This window comes from Camelus bactrianus, chromosome 28 (assembly GCF_048773025.1).
Source record: "Camelus bactrianus isolate YW-2024 breed Bactrian camel chromosome 28, ASM4877302v1, whole genome shotgun sequence".
NCBI classification, from domain to species: domain Eukaryota; kingdom Metazoa; phylum Chordata; class Mammalia; order Artiodactyla; family Camelidae; genus Camelus; species Camelus bactrianus.
This window is the reverse complement of record NC_133566.1, coordinates 17,864,554-17,883,547: the sequence shown is the minus strand read 5'-3', so window position 1 is coordinate 17,883,547 and position 18,994 is coordinate 17,864,554. Positions and strand designations below refer to the sequence as shown.

The window sequence follows — 18,994 nt, the reverse complement described above, 5'->3', positions numbered from 1 at the left end:
AGCCAACCGCAACGCGCCTGTTTCCTTTAGTCCCGCCCTCCCCCGCTTCCGACTGGCGGGTTTCAAATCCTCGGGCGCCAATGAGAGCGGGCGCATGCGCAGCGCACTGGCCTTTGCTCCAGGCGCGGACTTTGAGTTGAAACTGTCGCTGGGGCGTCATGGTGCGGCCGGGGCCCTCCGCCGCCGCCGGTGAGTATGACCTTCAGCCTCTGTGACTTAAGGGCGGGGACGAAGGGAGGCCGCAGAGTAAACTCCTTCTGCGGAAGTGGCCCGTTCGCTCGCCTGCCTGCCTTTGTCTCCCCGCGGGCATTTTCGGTCCTGGGAACGCTGCCCGGAGCCCAGGCCCCGGCCCCAAATGATAAGCGCCAGGCATCTTCCAGTCCAGTGACTCCCGCAGCAGCTCTGCAAAAAGCTGCCTTGTCACCTCCTTTGGGTAAAGAACCTGAGGCCCCTAGCCCGGGGTCGCACAGCTAGTAGGGAGCCAAGCCCTCCTGCGCCCCAGATTTGGCTGCGGGCAGAGACGGGGTGTGGCCCTCGGGGCTGCGCCGCCTTCCCGAGCTGTGACAGCCGTCAGGGCAAGTCTGAGCCCGTCGCGGAGCTAGTCTCCTGGCGAGCCAGCGCACCCTGGAAGCTGATGAGTTAAATCTGCACGGAGACTGAGGGTCCTGGGGTCCCTGACTTCCTAGGTGTGTCTGGAGCCCTTTGCTGCCTTTCAGAATTCTCCTGCTCAGATGCCTGCCACCTGCCCCCAAGTGCACACAGTGTTTAGTTTCGGTGACAGTGCCTGCTGACTGACTGCCTCCTAGGGCCTGGGCATTGTCCTAGACACTTTACCCAACAACCCTTAAAGATGAACGCTTCTGCCCCATGTTACAAGCTCAGCAGCAGCAACGTTTGCTAACTTGCTAGAAGTCACAGAACAGAGCTGGGCTTCCAGCCGGGTCTTTCAGCCTCCATCAGCCCTCCTCTACACTGCTGTCTCCTAGGGATGCGTCAGAGCCAAATATCAAAACACAGGGCAACTCAGTTTAGATGAGGTTGGGTAGTTTTGCACCCTTATGGTCTTTTTTTTTTTTTTTTTTTTGGTGCCATTATTGAATTTTAGCCTTTTCCAATCACCTACTCCCCTCACTCAGTCCCTGCCTCTGGACTCCCATCATTCTTTCTTTGACCCTCCCTTATGGCCCTTATATTTTGCCTTATATTGTCATTATTGTTGTGTTTATTGTATCTCCAGGACTAGACTGAAATTTCTTGAAGACAGAAATAATGACTTTTCATCCCTTTGCCTTAGAAGGTCACCATGTGAATAGATGTTTGCCATGAATACCCTAACCTGGCCTATTTTGTCGTTAGTCCGAAAGGAAACCATGTAAGGGTTTGTGGGCAAAAATCATCATCCCTGTCAGAGGGATTAATAAGACAAGGCCTGAGCTCTCCAGCTGAGGTGGGCCAATAACAGGATTTCTTCATGCAAAACTTGACATAACTGAAAACAGTGGCTCTGAGCAGGGACTCTGGGGCTAGATAAACCTGGTTTCAAATCCTGGCTTAGGCACATGTTATCTGGGTAACTTTGATCATATCATTTATCCTCTTTAAAGTTCAGAGTGTAAAATAACTCATAAGATCGTTGCGCAGATTGAAGGAAGTAAAGTAAGTGTGGAGAGTGTAGTATAGAATGTGGCATATAAATGACATTGTTGATGTTAACTTGGAGGCAATATTGTAGGGCTAGGGGCTTTATAATGTTATGGTCCAAAGCCAAAATCATTAGAGAAAAGTGTCATCTTTTAGACTGTAAATGAGCTGGTTAAAATCTCGAGCTGAAGTTCTGTCGTGTTTGCTTGCCTGTTTTGCAGAAGAGCGGCAGAGAAAGCTGCAGGAGTACCTAGCAGCCAAGGGAAAGCTGAAGTGCCAAAACACCAAGTGAGTTCTTCTCCCACAGTTATACAAGTTCTGTTGCCCTGGTTGCTAATAGTAATTTAAAGCTTTTTCAAAACATAGCTCTTAGGTTTGCTGTCTACTCAGGCAGCATTGGGATCCTGTGATTGTGCAGAAAGGGCATTTCCATGCAGGCAGGACAAAAAACATTGGCAAAGACTTAAGCATTATTATTGTAACAATCTCTGAAGGCAGGAGGGGAGGGTCTACAGTATTACCTGGAGCGCTGGAAGCTTTTCCTGTCCCTGCTTTGTCTCCTCGGAGGATGATTCTTGGGAAGGCAGTGTTTGGCCAAGGAGTTGAATGGCCCTGGTTCTGGTGCTTCTTTGTAAAGCAGAAGAGCCAGTTTCAGTCGACCCTCCACAGCTGCACACCCACATCCTCCAGCTCTTTGGTCATTTTCTCAGCACTTACTCGAGGTGAACAGCATGTGCCTGCTTCGCTTTTATCTCTTGCCAACATCTTATCATCTCAATGCTATTATTTATCTCCCTTGCCTTAGTGTTGATATCTTTTCTCCCCAACAGGTTGCTAAATTTGTATTTGGAAAATGAATTTTTACAGAGTTAGCTTTCACCCCTTTTTTATTTTAGTTTCTTCTCACTTTGGGTTTTTACTCGACTTTATTTCTTCAATTAAACAAACCTGATTCATTTATTCAACAAATATTTATTTAGTATCTATAATGTATCAGTCACTCTTGGTTCTAGACATATGGTGCTTAACAAGACAGATGTCCCTGCCCTTCCAGGACTTATATTCAAGGTGGGAGAAACAAACATCAGGTCGTGTTCAAAGTCCCTGTTAGTCCCAGTTGTTTATGATCCATGAAGATTGTATCTTTCTAAATTCTCTATTTTTCTAGTTTTTTTTTTTTTTTGAGTTTTCTGTCTCATAACTAGATTTCATATGTGACCCAGTATTTTTTAATTATATCACTTTCCCCTGCTGAAAATTCACTCTTTGAGGATACATTTTTAAAAAAATTTTTTATTAAAGCACAGCTGATTTAATACAAATGAATTTATTGACAAAACAGACTCACAAGCATAGAAAAAACAAGCAAGTTTTTTAAAGAAGCAGTTAATTATCTCATTTGGCATTGAATCCCCAGTGCCTGGCACATTTGCAGCATTCAGGGAACAATGTTTGAATGAGTAAGACTATGCAGATAAGACACATATTTCATTAATATTGTTAGAATGTAATATTTATACATAGGACATCTCAGAAAGAATCACAAAAAAACGGGTGAGGTTGGTTGTGGTCACTGAGGAGCAGAATAACAGGAAGGAAGGGAGGATAAGGAGACTATGGATTATAATTTTTGAATTTTTTTTCCATATATGGAAATTCTAGTGATTTAAAATTCTAATCATCGTAATTTTTAATCACTATACTTCACAAGCCTTGCTGATTCTTCTGTACTAAGAATTAATCTTGTTTTGTCTTTTGTAGGCCTTATCTAAAAACCAAGAATAATTGCCCAAATCCTCCACCTTCTAAATCTGTAAGTAGAAATCAGTCTTTTAAAAAATACTCATTTTGGATGATTGGCAATAAAAATAATATATTAACAACCTAAAAAACATGTTTTGCAAAGATATTTCTCGTAAACATAAGAATAATTTGGTTTAGTTAGAAACAGTATTACTTTTTGAAAAGTACAACATATTATAGTTCAGTTTTGTTAACTAAAAAAATCTTTAAGTGCACTTTGTTCCTCTTAGTAACTAACATTTATTGAATGCTTACCATGTGTCACTCACTTTCTGACTTGCATTCGCTCACTGAGTTAATAACCTTATGAGGTAGGTACTGTTCAGGAGCCCTGTTTTACAGATGAGGGAACTGAGTCACGGAAAGGCCGCATAACTAACTTCCCAAGGTCGCATAACTGTTAATCTCTTAACAGGTTAGTAGGCTTAGGAGCCTGTGGTCCTAACCACTTTGGTACACTGCCATGAAGGTAAATAGCTCAGCAGTCATTAAAAGAGGACATGTATGTTAGACCTTCCAAGCTGTCAAGTCAGTTCAGCTAGACTGTGGATGGAGTGATAAAGGATCGTAACATATTTAAGGTTTAAGTGGGAGAAATTATGCTTATGAAAGTGACACAGATTCTTCCTCTGCAATAAAATAACAAAAATCCCAACTTTAATTTTTAAAACCATAGTTTTATCTAAGTTCAGAAATGTAATTGAAATAATGTTGCCCAAAGTGAGATACTGTTGCCAATTTTAATAAGTTTTAATGACTCATTCATTAAAGACACATAAATACACACATATATACATATATATCTACATGCATAGACATATATATGTCATACATGGACTATACATGTTATGTGTACACGTGACATTAAACACTGGAGGTTAGAAAATGCATATAAGGCAAAATTGGTGCGTGTGAACAGTTGGGAATCACTGGGTTAGTCTTCTACTTTATGCAGATTGAACTGGTGTAGCATTCAAGTCTTAAAGGAAAAATCTGCTGGAAGGGGCCCTCCGTAAGAGTTACTGATTTCAGTAAATCAGATCTTCAGTGAGGTGACACCCTATCTGCTGTATACAGTTGTGAAGATAAAAATGAAGTGGGAAAGGCAGTTATGGAACGTAGGAGAAACTAAAAGTACTAGGCAAATAGGCATCATTACAATCTGAGTGATGGCGTTCAGTGCAGGTGCTCCACAGTCCAGGGTGGCCTGGTCCTATTAGTTACCATATCAACTCTAAAAGCCCCTCCTTCATTTTCAAAGTTCTCTGCAACCTGGTCCTACCTTTCTATTCAAAATTAAATCACATGACTGAAATATTTACTTATTAGTAACATAGAACCTAACCTTAAAACCCTGTCCTGACTTCACAAATATGATTAGCTTTCTACAAGATGTTAGGTGCTTGTTGAGAGATGTTCCAAAGCATCTCATGCCTCCCAGCATCTGCCACCTGATCGTGCTGCTGATCTCCAGGAATGAGACAGAGCTTCTTGAGTAACACTGTGACTTTTACAATGTTGTCTAAAAAAAAAAAAAACAGTGCAGCAATCACAAAGTACCAGGAGGAACTTGAGAGGTACCCTCACATAAGTCTATTATGTATGTATCTTTACAGAGTCCCTAGAAAGGCTCTTCACTGGGACATAATGGGCATTCAGCAAATACTTGTTTGAGCCAAATTTATTTTTAAAATGGTAATTTTTGTATGTTCACTGCATCTCTGCTTAATTCTATCAAGCTAAAAGATTCTAATATATTTTTGATAGAAACTTAAGTTATAGAAATCATTTATTAGTGAGCCTTTATTTTCCCAGGATTCAAGTTTCCTAAATGAAATTAGAAATAAAATAATTAACTTCTTATCTTAAAAACAATGGACTATTGTTATGAATTTACTTTTTGTGTGTGTGTCTTTTAGACTATTAGACCCAAAAAGGATGTTACCAACCATGTTGCTTTGCCTGTCAAACCTACAAGACCCATCAGCACTGAACTTCGGTTCAGAACTGCCAATATCACAAGGTCCCAGAGGCCACAGTTGGAGCCACCAAAACTTCTGGGCAAAAGGCTGACTTCAGGATATGTTTCTTCTAACCCAAACTGTAAGCGTTCCAGCAATAGTCAACAACAGTGTGGATTTGGATCATCCACTACTGGCGAACTATCAAGAAAAGCCATGGGGTCACTTAATATACAGGAATTGAAAACTACAAAGCAGCAGGTAACAGATCGAGGGGATGCTAAACACACAGACTCCGTGGCTAACACCCATGTTGGAAATGAATCTGTAGATAGTTGTCAAGAAGAGAGAAACAAAGAGAACTTGTCCCAAACCTCACCAGACTCTGAGAGGGGGCCAAATGCTGAATTATGGGTGAAAAGTAAGCCAAAAACTGACTCTTATAATCCAACCAAGAGCAGTTTGGCTCCAACAAAACAAGCCTTGAACAAAAGTTCAGTGAATAGTGCTGTTCGGAAAAAAACAGTTAATAAACGATTTATTGGAGAAACACAAATCCGAATTCCACCACTGAAGTCACAACAACTCTCCAGAGGAAAAGATCTTGCAAGACCAGGTGCAAAACCGGCAAAAACCGTTCCCTCTCACTTTGTTCAGACAATTAATAGGACTCAAGCATCAAAGAAACCAGCGGTCAAGGACATAAAGAATATAAAGGTTAAGATGGGTAAATATGAAAGATCAAATGAAACTCAGTTACAATCATGCACAGTTACCGAACAGGAAGTAAAATGTACCAAGCCCAGGACACACCCCAGTGTGCTTCAGGGAGGATGTAGCAACAGAAATCCAAACGTTAAGCGAGATCGTAAACCCACTCAAGCCTGTTTTAGACCTCAGACGTCATGTGTTCTGCAAAAATCCAAAGCCATGAGCCAAAGACCTAAGTTGACAGTTGGTAGCTTCAATTCAGCCATTCCAAGCACCCCTCGCACAAGAGCCAACGGAGGAGCCAATGGGAACAAATTCAACAACAGCTGTCAACAAAAAGCGCGGACTTTGGACTCCAAGCTGAAGAGGACCCTTCCCCAGAGCTATTTTCTAAACAAGACAGCTCCCAAAACGCAAGCTGGTCGCACAGCCGTAAATGGAAGAGGAGCCTCAGGTGGGACCCAGACTAATCCAAATACAAAGAAGACCACAGCGGAGGATCGAAGGTACCTCACTTTCATTCCAAAATTCTGCACATTAAAATGATTAGACAAATTGACCATCAGGAATGCTCAAGTCAGGAAGCAGGTCATAAATAAGGGCTCCTGAGTAATTTTTAGCTACAACCCTTAAAAAAAAAAAATAAGAAGAAGAAGATTTGAAGCAAATAAAACAAGTATTAAGATTTGATAGAGCTGCATGGTACATACATGTCTTATAAATTATTCTCTGTAATTTCCTTTGTGCCTGAAATAATTTATTTTTTAAAAAGAAACTGAAACAGAATGGTTGAATAAGAAGTAAGGGTTGCAGATGGAGACTGCTCAGGAAGTCAGGAAGCGCCCTGCAGGGACTGAACAGCAACGGAGGAGGCCGGGTAGGAGGAGCCAGAGTAGCGAGTTTACCTAGCTCAGAAACGGGGAGATGGTAGTCCCTTGTCCAGCAGACTAGTGGTTAAATCCAAAAAGTTGTCTGGGGAGAAGGAACAGGAAACGTCCCTCAGCCTGAGCAGACCAGGTTTTGGAAAGTAAGCTGAGGCAGAGAGGACTAATCAGCTCACGTATAGGGCTAAAATGGTAAAAAATCAGGATCTCAGGCTTCTGGGGTTAACATTAACATATGCAATGCTTGAAATAGAACCAAGGGATTTCATACCCTTTCTGCACAGGACCAGACATATTCTCATACAGCTGTGAACCTCCCAGAAGCACCTGTGTGCACTTAATTGGAGCAGAAAATAAGGAGATTCCTGGCAAGGATGAAAGGAGCGAGTATATTTAGATGGCGGCTAAAAGGTATTGCAGGGTGAGCTGAGGGCAGGATTTATTCTCTGAACACAGCCCTGAGCGCCACCAGCCAGCTCTCTGCCCTGCTGAAGAGACAGACGTAAACAACTTAATTCAGGGTGATGTGAGTAAGAGGGGGAGGCTGGGGTGGCTTCTTTAGATGCTAGGGTCAGGAAAGGGACTTTCAACTGTGACATCTGGGCTGGGAAAAGGACACTGACAAGAAGAAGGACCAATCTTCTGAGCAAAAAGAAAGCTGAATGCAAAGACCTGGGGCTGGTGAATGAGGAGGTCAGGGACCCTACCCTGGAGCTCACGGTCTAGACCTGATGACAGACAGTGGATTGTAAGACAGTTTGATTACAGTGGGGCCATGTTTGATTACAGTGGAGAGAGAAGGATCACTCATTCATTCCTTGAGTGTTCCTTCAGTACCTCCAGTGTCCTAGGGAGATACAGCGGTGAGCACACAGTCACAGTCAACCCTTAAAGAGCTTTTTTCTGCTGTGTATGTAGAAAATACAAGAATGATAGAGTTGTGGCATTACATTGGCTTTAAAGAGGCAAATTCCCTCTTTGTGTGTGATGAGAAGGAGAGGTGAGGAGATGAGAATGCTGAACACATGCCGGATGTCTCTGCTTCCATCATGAAGCAGAAGGGGAAGGAGTTGGGCTGAAATAAGCATGGTATGGCCTGGGCTCAGGAGTCAGGGGGAAAAGAAAAGCGTTTATTAGTTATTGACATTCTGGAAAAAGCAAAACTATAAGGACAGAACCCAGATCAGCGATTGCCAGGAGCTGGGCGTGGAGGGCAGGGTTGACCACCAAGGAACATAGGGGAGATTTTGAGGGTGTTAGATCTGGCTTGTAGTTATGGTTACACAGTTTCATGCATTTGTCCAAACTCACAAAACTATACACCAAAAAAGGTGAGTGTTATTATAATGTTATTAAACAGTTGTGTGTTCCAAATGCTATGCTAGGCACTGGGACATCCAGGCTTTCTGCCTCCGTAGACCTTGCATTCTTGTGGAGAAGATAGAAAATCTACATGTTGGTTAAGTAAGACAGAATAATTACAGAAAGTTACCTCTTCAAGATATTTGAATAGAGGACAAGACCCTGAGGGAGGAATGGGCTTGGGTCAGGTAACTGAAAGGACGCCAGAGCTCCTGGAAGGTAGCGAGTGGAGGGGAGTGGTGTGAATGAGGTTGGAGAAGCAGGCAGGAGCCAAACTGCACTGCACCTCCCGGCCATGGAAAACCGTTTGAATTTTATTCCAAGAGCCATGGGAAGTTCCTGGCAGTGACTCTGGTTTACATTTTAAAGATGGCTCTAGCTGCTGTGCACAGGGTGAATCTGACAAGAGTGAGAGCAAGGAGATGCGTCAGGAGGCTGCTGCAGCATTTCAGGCAGAAGGCGACAGGGATCTGGGGCAGAATGGTGGTGGTGGAGGTAGAGCGATCTGACTGCGATGATGTGTAGGACGTCGGGGAAGGAGAGGACTGCTCACAGGCAGCTCCTGGTCCCAGGTCCTAGCAACTGGGCAGATCGGGATACTGTTCACCAACGTAGGGAAGGCGGTTTGGGAAGAGATTTGAAGATGAAAATCAAGAACTTTGTTTTGAACAGTATTAAATTTGAAAATGCCTGTCAGACATCAAATAAAAGGTATCAGTTAGGCGGTGGATTTGACAAAGTTTGGGGCTCTAGGGGGAGATCTGGGCTGAAATGTATGTTTGTGAGTCATAAACATGTCATAATTTTAAGAAGCTAAAGAGCCTGCATTCAAACGCTTGGGTCACCGTGTCATGGTGCGTCCCCCAGCAGTCTGCTGACTGCTTAGAAGCAGGACTCAGAGTGAACAGGGTGGGGAGAGGGGAGTGGGGGTTAGGACTTGGCACCATCAGAGGACTAGATGCTTAAGAAAAGAGTCTGGAAATTACTGATCTTGTTAGGGGAAGAGGGGGTCATGTGTGGTCAGGAGAGGGCCAAGGAACTGGGCAAAGCGGGTCACTTTGCGTGGCCAGGACCCCACTGAGAGCAGAATGCAGGTTTGGTGGGTCTGGCTGAGTGCGGGTAGAAAGCTCCCGGTGAGAGAAATGGAGTGCTGAGTTAGTGATCTCAGAGATGGGGGGATGTCTGAGGAAAGCAACTGCCAGAGGTAGCATACAGGAAAAAAAAAAATTTTTCAGAGAAGAATATTGAAGAATCATCAGGAAATTAAGGAGTGTGAAGACTGAGGTACTAACCACCTGTGAGCCTAGTAACCCCTCAGGCATCTGCCTTCTGAAGGGCGGGGGTGACCGGTGCTGCCATTCCTGATTTGTAAATTGTTTTTAATCCCGCTCTCCTGACTTTGTAGTTGAAGGTGTTTAGTGATAATGTATGCATATCATACTTTAGAAGCTTGACTAGATACAGAATAAAACCCTAACGCCTTTCTCTCCTTTAATTGCATAGCAGGAAGCAGTTGGAAGAATGGCAGAAATCTAAGGGGAAAATCTATAAACGGCCTCCCATGGAACTTAAAACAAAAAGAAAAATAATAGAGGAAATGAATATTTCGTTCTGGAAGAGTATGGAAAAAGAAGAGGAAGAAAAGAAAGCGCAACTTGAGCTGTCCAGTAAGATCGACAAGACTCTGGCAGAATGTGTGCAACTCATTGAAGGGGTGAGTGAGGCCGAAAAGTTCCCGAAGCTCTGCCGAGTCTTAGAGTTTTTAAACATTTTTCTTAAATATAGTGTAGAGGAGATAGCCTCTGTCTAAGCAGAAATTCAGCTGCTCTTTTTAATATAGAAGGATGATATGATAATGACATGTGCTTAGATGCCAGGCGCTGCTCTGAGCACTGTACTCAGATGATCTCATACAGTTACCATAATGACTGTGACTGTACCCACTTTGCAAGGGAAGCTGAGGCACACAGAAGTTGGGAAATTAACCCTCTGGCTCCAGAGGAATCCAAACGGAACTTTGCCTTCTTCATGCATCAAGGTCCAAACTGTAAACGTTTGACATTTGGGTGTGAGGCTAAAGTCAAAAGAGTAACTGTGGACAGTCCCACGGGGGAGCTCTGGACGCCGTGCGGGCCACACCTCTCAGCGCTGTCCTCATCAGGGACGGGCCCGTAGCGTTAGTAGTTCTGTGATCATTGATTAATGACTGCCCCTGAGGGCTCAAAAATACCCAGGCACTTCTGACTCTCTGGACACAGACAAAGAGGTGCAGAAGCTAGCTGTTGACCATGAAAGTACTTTGTGAAGCCTGTGTGCACAAAAATGATCGAAGAATTATCAGAGGGGATGGCGTGCCACACACAGGGCTGACAGTGAAAATTTAATGATCAGTGTCAAAACTCATTGAAGTGTACTATTTAAATGGGTACATTTTATTACATATAAACTGAACTTCAGTAAAATTGAATTTTTTTAATTCAAAAAAAGTATTGATCCGACTGATTTCCGCATACCTGCTTTGATAAATATTAGGAGATGTGAGAATAACAGGTGGCAATAATTATCTCTGGGTGTTTTTCTTTTTTTTCCAGGGTGTGCTTTCTAATGAAGTATTTGCCATATTGTCCAGTATTCCCGAGGCTGAAAAATTTGCTAAATTCTGGATCTGCAAAGCGAAGTTGCTGGCGAGTAAAGGCACCTTTGATGTTATCGCGCTGTACGAAGAGGCCATTAGAAATGGGGCCACAGTGAGTATCAGTCTTGGGAGGGCGACTTAAAAAGTCTCCCGTGTGAGTTCTCTGCCGTTTGCAAAGTGAAATGTTCAAGCTTCTATTTCACTCCATAAAGTTATATGCAAAATAAGAAGTGCAATGTGTCCTTTATGGACATTTTCATGAAAACATTTATTGTGTACAAAATAGTGTTACATGTAAACCAGAAGAATCACTTTCTTGTCAAGTGACTATTTCTCACTTTACACTCACTGTAGAAATATGTAATGTTCCTGAAATTATTGTCTTGTTTTCTCTGCTTAGTTTTCTGAGTATTTGTTATAAAATTAATACCCAAACTCTTCTCTAATTGTCTGAATTTCTCGATGCTTTCAAAACATCAGATATTCTGTTGATTTCTTTTTCTCAGAGACCTTTCCCCTAGACCCTTCCTGATCTCTTCCAAGCTCGGCACGTTGTCCTTTACCCCTGTCTTTACCGGCCGTCATTCTGGGACCTCCTTTCGTCAAAACCCTCAGATTCTCTTTTCTCGCTGTGTTGTCTGATTCTCCTCCAGTCTTTTCTTCTCTCACTTTTTTTTTTGGCGGGGGAGGTGTTGTTTGTTTGTTCTCTATTGTTCGTTAAAGGCTTTTCTCAGATGCTGATGAATCTGGGCTGTTTGCATATATAAGATGGGTTTTAAAAAGCTTATTAAAAGCTGTGGATACAGATGAGGCTTTACTATAGGGTGATCTGGCTGAGACAATTGATTGAAGAACCCTCAGTTTCAGTGTCTTCAGGTCTTTGCTCTGAGGCCAGTCTCCTTCCTGGGAACTAGAGACCAGGCTACCCTTGTTACGCGGGAGTGGAGAGCTGGGAGTCTCACCCTTCAGCCGGAAGACTTTCACTGACCCTTTTTCAGTAGGCTCTCCCCCACTCAGTCTTGCGTGATTTCCCCCAGAGATTCTGAGCATCCAGGCCCAGCTGGAGTTAGGAGGAGGGAGGAAGGGCACGGTCGCCAGGAGGCCTAGAGTTCAGGGATGCAGGGTGCGTTTGGAGGTCTGCCTGCTTTTTGACAGATGCTCAAGGGTCCTCCTGAGTTTGACCCCACCATCCATTCCTGAGCCTTTCAGAGGCTCTGGGGTCAAATCCGGCTGTTCCTCAGCCACACCCCCGGCATAGAATTGGCTCTTTCACGGCAGCCAGACTGGTTATCTCTGCCTCCTGCTCTTTCTCCTGTTCTCTGTGGCTGCTGCTTGCCTTTCATCCCTTTATTGTCGTTTCAGTAAAGCTTCAAGAGGGATTAGAAGTCAATGTGTATTCAATCCATCATCTTAAATAGAAGCCTGTAAACATATAAAATCCACTTGATGAAGGTTTTATATAATTAAGACTTTGCAATGTATTCTGTACATTTATTCCCATTTCCTTAAGCTCACAGTATTTTAGATTTTGCAAAACTGTATAGATAGCTTTGCTTTTATGCCCTGTTGTCAGTGTACATTTGTTACTTATCTGATACAGAGACCCGGGTCAGGAAGAGCAGCCTCCAAATACTACGTTCCTATGAGAAAGTGCAGTTCATTTGTGATGTTCTGCTTCATGGCGTGGCTGACACCCTTTAAAAAAGGAAGACTATCTCAGATAATTTTATCAGAAAATTACTTTTCTGTAATAGCTTTCTTTTTTTTTTAGTGTATATTTTTTATGTTATGTCAAATAAAAGAAGAAAGAAAGGAAAGGCTGGGCGAAAACTGCCCAAAGTGCTAACTGAAGGTTGTATTTGGGTGATGGGATCATGGGTGATTTCTTTTTAAGTTTGACCTGTTGTTTGGTTTTCTGTAACGAGGTATATGACTTCTATGATAAAAACAAAAATTCAGTTAAGACAACACTAAACATACATGACAAATTTTCTATATGGCTAGCTTTACATCTTTGGGCCAGAATCTTTATGTGGGAACACATCTTCAATGGGATCTTATAAATCAATAAGAAAATTAATTTGATTTGGAGAAATTTTATTATAGACAACTTTTCATAAATACATATCTTCTTAAGGCCAAGCATGCCAGCATTTAACCAACATTTTCTTTGTTCCTTCATTTTTCCCAGAAAGCGAAAACTGAAACCTTTTAAATGGTATTTATAGTTAGACAAGAGATAAAAAAGGAAACATTTTTATTATAAAAAGCATTTGATGTTAAACAGCATAAGTTCCTTAGATCATTTTTTCCATTAATTTTTTTAATACTTTTCATGTATTTTCTTCCTTTTTTTCCAGCCAATACAAGAGTTGCGGGAAGTTGTTCTTAACATTTTGCAAGATCCAAAGAGAACCACAGAAGGTACTGGTACTTTGTATTTAAATTCATTCCCTCCAGCCACTCAAGTAAAAGTCACTGAGGAATATATAGGGGAGAAAAAGAATTATAAGTGCCCTGAAATGCCTCTTGCTTCTTGATTTCTGTGGCCTGGCCCTTTCGGCCTTCAGCAGCAGCTGATTTATTTCTGTTATTACAAGTAGATATGACTGCTTAACACCAAACAAAGGTTCCCACCAGAGCAGCCTAGATTAGGGTGTCTTGCTTCCCTGGAGAAAAGGTAAGAGAAGACAGGTGGCTCTTTGCCGGAAGAGACTGAGGCAAAGGGGAGCACTGGTTTGGTTTAAGTTACATGTTTAATCGTGACAAACCCAGCAACAAGTGTACATCCAAATTCCTGTTATACTTTAATAGTGGCCATCTCAGGAACTGTTTCACTTAGTTGACCATTGCTGTCATCGGTCAGAACCTTTAGAGAACTCTTCTATGAAAAATGTGCCCAACACAGTGAGTGGCACATTATGTATAATTGCTTATAATACTTGTTCTATGAATAGGAAGAGAAAGCAAGCTGCCTTGAGAAAATGAAACGAATTCTTTTTATGACCTTAGAAGATGACAGATCTTTTTCCTTTAAGAGTAGATTGATTGAAACTGTCACAACATTGTGAACCAACTGTACTTCAGTGAGGGAAAAAAAAAAAGAGTAGACTGAACTTTGGGAAATAATCAAGGCATGTGGAATTACAGCTCAGTAACTCATTACTTCTGGGAGTAAGATCGTAGAGTAAATGTCCTCAGTGGTACTCCTACTGGGAATGATGCTGCAATTCAGATGTTTGTTTGTTTTTCCTTTTTCAGTTTTAACATGTGGCAGTGTTCTTCAAAGGGATTAAAAAAGAAAAAAAGGACACACGAATCCATGCCTTTCTACTACTGGCCCCAGTTGGCCTCTCTTGGGGGGGGGGGGGGTCCTCAGCCTCCAGCCACAGTGTCTGCCTGTCTCAGTCTAATTTCCTTCCCTTCATTTGGCTGTTGTGGTTAGGCTACCACGCAGATTGTGTTAACATAAGACATTTTTTCACTTACTGTCCAGGGTGACAACCATATGGTCATCTCTGGGTACAGAGGGGATCAAGTTCAAGTGAGTTAACCCTCATGAGTCAGGAAAATTGATCCCAGGTGTGGTGTAAGGGTACAAGGCCAATGACTAGTCCCTAAGGGGCCCTCTCGAGCATGGGGAAGAGATTGGGGATGTTTTCAGAATGTTGAAAGGGAATGAAGGGTCCATTCGCAAGAGGCAAGGAGGCCCACGGGCTGTCTGGAGGGCTGGTTAGGAAGATGGGTATTACTAGAGTGATTAGCAGGGAAAACTAGTTAAAAGTCCCACTCCAAGTCAAATACTCTTTATTTAGTGTATAGAATCCATAAGGATCACTGGGAAATCATTGTATATGTTGCGTTTTCATTTTATGGAGTTTTAGCTTCTGTATTAAACTGCTAAATCGTACTTTTCTTTTTGACCTTGCATACACAGGGATTACCTCTGACTCTTTAGTTGCTGAAACTAATATAGCATCAATAGAAGAGCTGGCCAAGAAGATGGAGTCTGGGAAGTCTTGTCTTTCCCCAAAGAAGAGGGAACAGGTTACAGCAACACCTCAGATAACCAAGACAGAACAGAATAATCATTATGGTATCAAATTACAGATCGCCCCAATCCCTAGGTAAGCAAACTCGAAAGCAGGCTTTGTGCTCGCAAGTCTAATTCATGTCCAGTTCTTAATTTCTCCTCTGCAGATCCAGGATACCAGCAGATGAGTGAAACCTTACTCCTCATACGAGGACTAGGTGGTCTAATCCATCTTTGGTGTTCAGGGAAGGAGCTGAGGGTGAGGGGATGGGTGGAACCATTGCCAAGAAGGTCTGTGTCCTCTCTCCATACCCTCATCATCCCCACCGCCCCCCCAAGGAGACCCGACCTGCAGTGAGGAAGGTGCTGCTGAGTCAGGAGGGGTGTTGGGGAGGACTCACCCCTCCCTCCTGGAACGTCCTGGAATCGTCTCACCCGTTCCCCCTCATTTGTCCTGCACTTGCAGGCCCCGCCTACCTTTCCTGCCAGTCCTGGGGGGGACGTGGTGGCGGCAGGGATGCTGCGCAGACTGCCAAGCAGGGGTGACCTCTGTAGCTGGGACAGATGGGGCAGTTAATAGCCCTATAAGAACAGGGATGGCGGTCGGGTGTGTACTAGTAAGAGGCTGCTCACAATATCAAAGGCATTTGGTTTCTAAACAAGTAAAAGTTTAAGGCAGAATCCATAGAAATTTAAGGAACTGCATCAGGCTATCAGTGTCATTTTCTAAAACATTAGCATAGCATTTGATCTCTATTTGTGCTCTTGAAAGGAGAATTCCCAAACAAAAGCACCAGGACCACAGTTCTGTATCTTAGTTCTCTAGAAAGCACAGCCAGGCCTCTTCCAGTCCTCATCTCCTCTCTAACGTGGTACTTCCCCACTGTAGGCAGCTCAGGGGTGGATGAAAGCAAGCAGTTGATGTGACAATCCCCCCTTGGTGGATCTAGAATTCATTGGGAGAGTTTTCAGCAGACTGGCCGCCAGTTTTGTCAGGCTAATGTAGTCAGTGGTTTTGTGGATGGGGACAGCATTCACTAGATGGAAAGGTCCCTGCGGCCTGTCCTGCAGGCTGCCTGTCACTGGAATGCGTTAAAGTTTACCAGGAAGACGTTGTTTGTTCCAGTTTTCGTTCGTGGTTTAGTCCACCATCTTAAAGGATGTTTTTTGAATAAGTTACTGTCAAAGCCATAAAGAATCTTAGAATTCATTGGTCCAACCTCATTTGGTCTTAGGCCCAATTTCCTCAAAACCTGTCAATTCTTTGAAAGTTTATGGAATAAACAAACACCAACTGCCAAGTAGCTGACTTCACATAAAAAACACACTTAACACTTCATTCAGTTAAATCCCTATATTTACACCATCTGAGAGCGGACAGACACCACCTGGTTCATTCTGACAATCAGGGAAAAGCCGTCTTGGGACGAGAGCTGCTCTAGACATGGCTCTTACATGGTTCTTACAGTAAAATGTCTACCATGTTTTGTTAAGGAATAAGAAAAAAATAAAGAATAGTAAGTAGGATTTCAGAAGAAGTAGTAAGGTTTTGAATGCACCTCTTGCTGTCTCTCAGGGTGAGCGGAATGCCGGAAGTGCAAGACATGAAACTCATCACCCCCGTGCGGCGCTCCACGAGGATCGAGCGAGCGGTGTCCCGCTACCCGGAGATGCTGCAGGAACACGACTTAGTCGTGGCTTCTCTCAGTGAGCTCTTAGAAGTGGAAGACACAGAGTGTTTTATATTCCGCAAAAATGAGGCTTTGCCGGTAACATTAGGGTTTCAAATCCCTGAATCATAATTCCTTGATGCTTAAAAAAAAGAGAGACATTTCAGAGCCTCCATGAGACAAGAAGTGCACTTACCCGGGAGACCTGGAGGACTGTGTAATGGAGAGGCAGCCCGGGTGCGGACTGTGGGCTCCCGGCACTTAGAAAGGAATTCACTGGGCTTACTCTCAAATTTTATATCCCCACAGGAAAGTTTGATTTGTTTAAGACTAATTTGCTGCAGTTTTACAGCACACAGAAATTTCAAACTACTGGATATTTACCCCACAACTACGGTAAAAAGTCTGAACTTTATTGACCTACCTTAGTCCCAACACATTTTTTGTATCAGCAGGTCAGTTCTGCAATACGATTGACCTGCATCCACTTAGCACCCCTCCTCCTCCCGGCGTGGAAGATCTGAGCTTAGGAACTAGCCTTCCCCGCCAGAAGGGATGTGACAGACCATCTGGTCAAGCCCCCTCGTCTTACAGATGAGTTTATACTAGTTAGGCCTCTGCTCCGAGATCACAGACGACTTTCATGTGTGATCCTTGACCTCCGTCACAGAAACCTGTAAGTGAGGGGGTAATTCATGTCCTTTCTGTGCCTGGTCTCCTGTCATGAAACACAATTCTGCACTGGGGTGGTCATCCAGCTTTTTATATTCAAACCTAATTTTGCAGTTATTATTCAGAAATGCTTCAAATAAACACAAAAGGGAGCAGCAGAGAGGGGTGGGGAGAGGACCCTTGCCTCTTCGGGTCAATTCCTTGCTCTGCTAGGGGACACCTGGCCTAAGAAGACAGTCTAGGCCCCACTATTATAGGTTGCCTTTCCTCCTTCTGGGCAACTGCTCTTGGAAAGGTAAAATCAGAACCGTTCTGTAAATAGAATGTATAGAAAAACCTAGGCAGCATATTTTAAATTTTAGTTTTCTTCATATTTATGTATTATCTTAAAAAAAACATTAAATTTTATTCATTCCTGCTTATTCATTTGTCTTACTTATTACAGAAAACAGTGATTGTGGCTTGGCCTAGAGAATTAGGGGTTTGTCTGGGGAGACACCAACAGGCGATCCCAAGGGGCCCCAGAGGAAACACTCATTACCCTGGAGAGCTCGCCTTGATCTCACCATCAGCCTTGCCCAGGACATGAGTTTTCCAGTGTGAAGGAAGCAGAGCCATCTCTCTCTGAAGCAGAGCCATCTCTCTCTGCTTAAAAACCAGGTTCATAAAACATATAAAACTATACTGCTAATAGACTAACTTTCAGTGAGAAAAGGACTGTCACCACAGCCAAAATGCAGGAATCCACACAGCCAGCCCTTTCCTTCCCTTTAGACAGACTCACTTTATCTGTGAGCCAAATAATGCCCAGGGGGTGGCTTAGAAATCACAGAATCTGAAAATGGGACTTAAAGAAATCAAATATTCAAAATCACCAGACTTTCTAAAAGAGTCTGAAGCAGGTCCCTCCATGTTAGGAACGTCCTGTCTCAGACCTCAGGCACCCCATCTCCCATCCGTTGACCAGGTCCTCTTGATTGGACGGCACTGCCATCCTTTGTGCAGTTCCCTTTCTTTGGCTTCAGATGGTTCATCCTTGCTGACTGATGCCCATCTCTTGACCCAGCCCTGGGAATCAGCTGTCTCTTGATGATTTTACACATCTGTCCTCAGAACCATTGTCTCGATATTACAGCTCAGTTCTCAAAAGTGCAACTTCATTGTCTGGAGTGTCAGTTCCTTGCAAGATGTCTCACATGACCTCCCTGGATACTAACAATGTAGGTTGAATATTGGCGTCTAATAATGTATAGTTTTCAAAGTAACAAGTTGGAGGTTTTAAAACAGCTTGATTATACTAAATAGCCTCTTCAGGATATAAAAGGATGTGGAAATTTACAGCAACTGCAGAAAACTGCACCCTAATTCTGGAGCTCTTTGTAGATTCTCAGTAACCCTCTTGTTTAGTAAATAGCTGTTCCTAGAAATGGAGCAGGAAGGAGGGAGAGAGGGAAGGAAAGAAGGCAGGCCCTTAATCACGCGGGAGGAAGAGGCATCAGGAATTGTGCTGGAAACATAGGCCTTGGCAGAAACTAAGTCTAATGTTTAGGGACAGCTTCTTAGAAGAGGTGAGTGCAAAGCAGTTTTAAAGGAAGATAAACAGGCTGGTTATGTGCTGGCAT

At 43.2% G+C, this 18,994-nt stretch overlaps 1 protein-coding gene across 2 annotated transcripts; it reads left to right on the top strand.

The window, feature by feature from the left end:
* The first annotated feature begins 98 nt into the window (after positions 1-98).
* CKAP2L (cytoskeleton associated protein 2 like) lies at positions 99-17,794 on the top strand. 2 transcript variants are annotated; one of them, XM_010958980.3, is made up of 9 exons: positions 99-189; positions 1,863-1,929; positions 3,403-3,454; positions 5,364-6,622; positions 9,869-10,076; positions 10,954-11,109; positions 13,358-13,421; positions 14,935-15,124; positions 16,607-17,794. In XM_010958980.3, exons 1-9 carry the CDS (start codon positions 159-161, stop codon positions 16,830-16,832), a joined length of 2,253 nt encoding a protein of 750 aa, XP_010957282.1. In that variant the 5' UTR covers positions 99-158; the 3' UTR covers positions 16,833-17,794. The 2 variants fall into 2 exon arrangements, with proteins under 2 accessions (XP_010957282.1, XP_045375513.1); XM_045519557.2 differs by having other exon boundaries at positions 9,866-10,076.
* The last annotated feature ends 1,200 nt before the right edge of the window (positions 17,795-18,994 follow it).

Coding starts and splice junctions, on each gene's coding strand:
- CKAP2L (XM_045519557.2), top strand. CDS start 159: ATGGTGCGGCCGGGGCCCTCCGCCGCCGCCG. Junction 3,455..5,363: donor ATCCTCCACCTTCTAAATCT/GTAAGTAGAAAT, acceptor TGTGTCTTTTAG/ACTATTAGACCCAAAAAGGA. Junction 11,110..13,357: donor CCATTAGAAATGGGGCCACA/GTGAGTATCAGT, acceptor CTTTTTTTCCAG/CCAATACAAGAGTTGCGGGA.